The 3,956-nt window shown below is 52.0% G+C and overlaps 1 protein-coding gene across 1 annotated transcript; it reads left to right on the top strand.

Annotated features, from left to right (window-relative positions):
• Positions 1-532: 532 nt before the first annotated feature.
• LOC125508245 (omega-3 fatty acid desaturase, chloroplastic-like) lies at positions 533-3,734 on the top strand. The gene is made up of 8 exons (XM_048672873.1): positions 533-1,074; positions 1,184-1,273; positions 1,401-1,467; positions 1,582-1,674; positions 1,802-1,987; positions 2,136-2,216; positions 2,992-3,129; positions 3,228-3,734. Exons 1-8 carry the CDS (start codon positions 584-586, stop codon positions 3,414-3,416), a joined length of 1,335 nt encoding a protein of 444 aa, XP_048528830.1. The 5' UTR covers positions 533-583; the 3' UTR covers positions 3,417-3,734.
• Positions 3,735-3,956: the final 222 nt, after the last annotated feature.

Genomic DNA, 3,956 nt, shown 5'->3' with positions numbered 1-3,956 from the left:
TTTCTTTATCATGAGCAGTTTCACCCTGACCCGCAGCTTACTCACTGTAGGCGGGCTTTGTCTTTCGTTTTTCATTCTATTTTGTTGTAAAGATAAAAAGAGAAAATAAATCGAACTGCTTACATGGGGAAACAACAAAGAGTAGCGCGCCATTGTTATGGTTGGTGTGTCTGATGTTGACACCTTCTCTATAACATGTTGAACGGTGGCTCTCAAGTTGTGATGCGCATGTCGCCGTTTCCCCCCGAATTCGTCGATCTTCACATGTGAGCACAGCTGCATTCAATTTCGTCAACAAGAACACAATTTTTGTTAAATGCCGTGGTTTCCATTCCAAGCAGTTGTGTTTGGTCCATTCCATTTACTATGACTGGCCCTGCCACTGGCTTTGATATTTGGATTCAATGCGCTCCTCCGGTGTGAGCCACAGAGCGGGGAGGCCCTCGTGTCCGGCTCGTGGTCGCGGGATGGCGAGGCCCACGCAGCCCGGCCCACCGCGCCGTGGCCACCCACTATTATATGCTCGGATACGGCCGCCTCACCCCACCCGCCGGCGCAGCAGCAAGCAGCGGCAGCAGCAGCAATGGCGCGCCTGCTCCTCCCCCAATGCTGCTGCGGCCTCACGCCCCTGCACCTCCCGCGCCGCGCCGTCGCGCTCCCTCCCCCGCCGTCCCTCCTCCCCTCCTCCGGCGTCGCCGCGTCCCGCCGCGCGCTCTCCCTCCGCGTGGCCGTCGCCGCGCCCGCCCGCCTCGTCACCGCCGAGGACGAAGGCTCCGGCTCCGGCTCCTCCTCCCGGGCCTCCGCGGGCCAGGACGGCGGCGAGGGCCCCTCCGCGGACGGGTTCGACCCTGGCGCGCCGCCGCCGTTCGGGCTGGCGGACATCCGGGCCGCCATCCCCAAGCACTGCTGGGTCAAGGACCCCTGGCGCTCCATGGGGTACGTGGTGCGCGACGTCGTCGTCGTGCTCGCGCTCGCCGCCGCCGCCGCCCGCCTCGACAGCTGGCTCGCCTGGCCCGTCTACTGGGCCGCCCAGGGCACCATGTTCTGGGCGCTCTTCGTCCTCGGGCACGACTGGTGCGTCGCCTCTCCGGCCTCAGTTTCTCCGTCCTTGAAATTAATTTTTGCTGTCCAGAGGAGTTCACCGTCTCTCTCTCCGTGGGTGGTTGCTGCTGCCGTTCTGCAGCGGCCATGGGAGCTTCTCCAACAACGCCAAGCTCAACAGCGTGGTCGGCCACATCCTCCACTCCTCCATCCTCGTGCCTTACAATGGCTGGTACGCGCGCATCAACACCTTCTCACACCTCGATCCTCTTCTTGCTTATAATGTTGTTACAGTAACTATGAGTGGTGAGTTTATTGCGGCGTCAGTAAAAACTTCTCCTTTCCAATCAAACCTGCAGGAGGATTAGCCACAGGACGCACCACCAGAACCACGGCCACGTCGAGAACGACGAGTCCTGGCATCCGGTACGTGGGCTACATAGATTCCAAGTTGTTGCTGCTTACTTTGCTCATGTTCTTGAGGAATTTGATTGATCCTGTGTGACGGTGTCTTGAGCCAATTGTTGCTGCAAATTGCAGCTCCCAGAGAAGCTGTACAGGAGCCTGGACAGTGCCACTCGGAAGCTTCGGTTCGCGCTGCCGTTCCCGATGCTCGCGTACCCATTCTATTTGGTGAGACCAAACAATCCCGAATGACCTTTGATCCTACTTAATTTTGCTGATTAAATTGCTCACAAAGAAGCATATATGTGGTAAATTTTGATTGCTGACTGTATTTGTTTGTGTTCAACCTGTCCAGTGGTCGAGGAGTCCAGGGAAATCAGGCTCGCATTTCCACCCGAGCAGCGATTTGTTCCAGCCGAATGAGAAGAAGGACATTCTGACGTCGACGACATGCTGGCTTGCCATGGCTGGCCTGCTCGCTGGGCTCACCGTCGTGATGGGGCCTCTTCAGATACTCAAGCTGTACGCTGTACCCTACTGGGTATGTGTGTGTGGTGCCTGCCCTTGTTGCATTTGTAGCCTTAGGTCCTGCGAGAAGTTCTGATTCTTGTGGATAGGTGGATTGGGTTGTGCCCTGTTGTGGGGGTGGCCAGCAGCTTACCAAGTTTCCTTGCTGAATTTTCCTGCAGATTTTTGTTATGTGGCTGGACTTTGTCACCTACCTGCACCACCACGGCCACAACGACAAGCTTCCCTGGTACCGCGGAAAGGTAAAAATATAATCAACGGAGCTACAATCTGTGTAATTGCGAGTTACATCGCGTAACATTGTGCCAAACTAATGCGTTGATTATTATTTCGTCCGCTTAGTGTCTGTTGTTCAGCAGTATAGCTCGGCCCAGTATCTAAAAGCCCTGCTAACAAACGTATACAGTGTAGCTGTGCTGATTGGGTCATAGTGTGAAGTATAATTGCTAATTGAACTAACTCTTTAAGCTGACAGAGTTGACCACAGACCGTATCTGATAAAACTTAGAATTGAACAGTCTGAGTAAACAATAAAGTTGACCTCCTTTACTTGATAAATGAGTTATGTTTGGCAAGCATAAAAGAGGTGAAGTTACTGTATCTTAGTTCTAGTCAAAATAGCAAAGTTACAGAAGTCTGGAAGGATATCAGAAGCCACCTTTTCAGCCTTTCATCATGACAACTGGAAGATAACGTAAGGCATATATCTAGCCACAGAAATCACCAACTGTAGTCCATACGTTTGGCTGCATCTTTCACTGTCCATCTTCTGTATATATCTGTGATGTGTATATGTGTGGTAGTTATTGAAAGTAATACACTTTTTGTGTGGAAAAGACATACTTTACCGCCTTCTGTCACAGGGAAACTGTGAGCATTTCCATCTTCTCCCAAAAAGGGATGCCAGCTTCAGACTGAAAAAAAACAGATTCATGTTTGTCATTGCTCAAATCCTTCAACCATTACTGCTCCTGTATGTGATCACTGAGATATTGTCTGTGTTGCTATGTGAACCAGGCATGGAGCTATCTTCGCGGGGGCCTGACGACGCTTGACAGGGACTACGGGTGGCTCAACAACATCCACCACGACATTGGGACTCACGTGATCCACCATCTTTTCCCGCAGATCCCACATTACCATCTAGTGGAGGCGGTAAGAATCGAATCCTTTGACGTTCCCTGCCTGCATCGTTATCTTATCATGAACCTTGCCTAAACAAATCCATGGTCTTGAATGTGCTTGTCTTGCAGACCGAGGCGGCGAAGCCAGTGCTGGGGAAGTACTACAGGGAGCCAGACAAGTCCGGCCCGTTCCCGTTCCACCTGTTTGGCGCGCTGGCACGGAGCATGAAGAGCGACCACTACGTCAGCGACACCGGAGACATAATCTACTACCAAACTGACCCGAAACTAGCCGGCGGTGCACAAGCATCCGATTAACAACATCAAGCATACTCTTTGTGGGGGGTGCTGCTCTCTGCTATCACCTGACCGATTAGCCCTCTGCCGCCTCACCTTGCCAAGTTCCTCAGCATCCGGCAATTCAAGCAGGTGGACGGCGCCGGCATACTGGATTTTTGGTTGTACAATAGGCTTGAAGCCATGGTAGAATAGATTATGTGCTTGTACGAAACAAGTGATTCTTTGGACCAGAGCCACGGCAGCTCTAAAAAGATTGGAAAAACTTGCCTGATCAAGGGGCATTCATTGCTTGATACTACAGCACTGTTATACAATTATAGAGCAGTATTTATGTCAGCCGGTCCATATGCATATACTACTGCTGTGAAGATCTCTGCTTAACTCCAGATATTTGCACTAACATGTGAAACCGAATTTACGCGTGTTGTCGTTGTCGTGAATTTTGTTGCATCTGTCCTAGTGGTTGGTCAGTCGTCCTCTTCAGAATGCAATGTTGGTTCATTGCTGACCACAGGCTGTGGCTGTCTGCCTGCAGATGGGGTCATAGGGGATCTGTGA

This window comes from Triticum urartu, chromosome 5 (genome assembly GCF_003073215.2).
Source record: "Triticum urartu cultivar G1812 chromosome 5, Tu2.1, whole genome shotgun sequence".
NCBI classification, from domain to species: Eukaryota; Viridiplantae; Streptophyta; class Magnoliopsida; order Poales; family Poaceae; genus Triticum; species Triticum urartu.
The sequence above is the reverse complement of the archived record's forward strand: the minus strand, read 5'-3'. Positions and strand labels throughout refer to the sequence as shown.

What these genes read in the sequence shown, in the direction of transcription:
- LOC125508245 (XM_048672873.1), top strand. Translation starts at nt 584, where the DNA reads ATGGCGCGCCTGCTCCTCCCCCAATGCTGCTGCGGCCTCACGCCCCTG. An exon ending in TGTACGCTGTACCCTACTGG is followed by an intron (nt 1,988 to 2,135) that starts GTATGTGTGTGT and finishes ATTTTCCTGCAG; the next exon opens with ATTTTTGTTATGTGGCTGGA. An exon ending in ATTACCATCTAGTGGAGGCG is followed by an intron (nt 3,130 to 3,227) that starts GTAAGAATCGAA and finishes CTTGTCTTGCAG; the next exon opens with ACCGAGGCGGCGAAGCCAGT.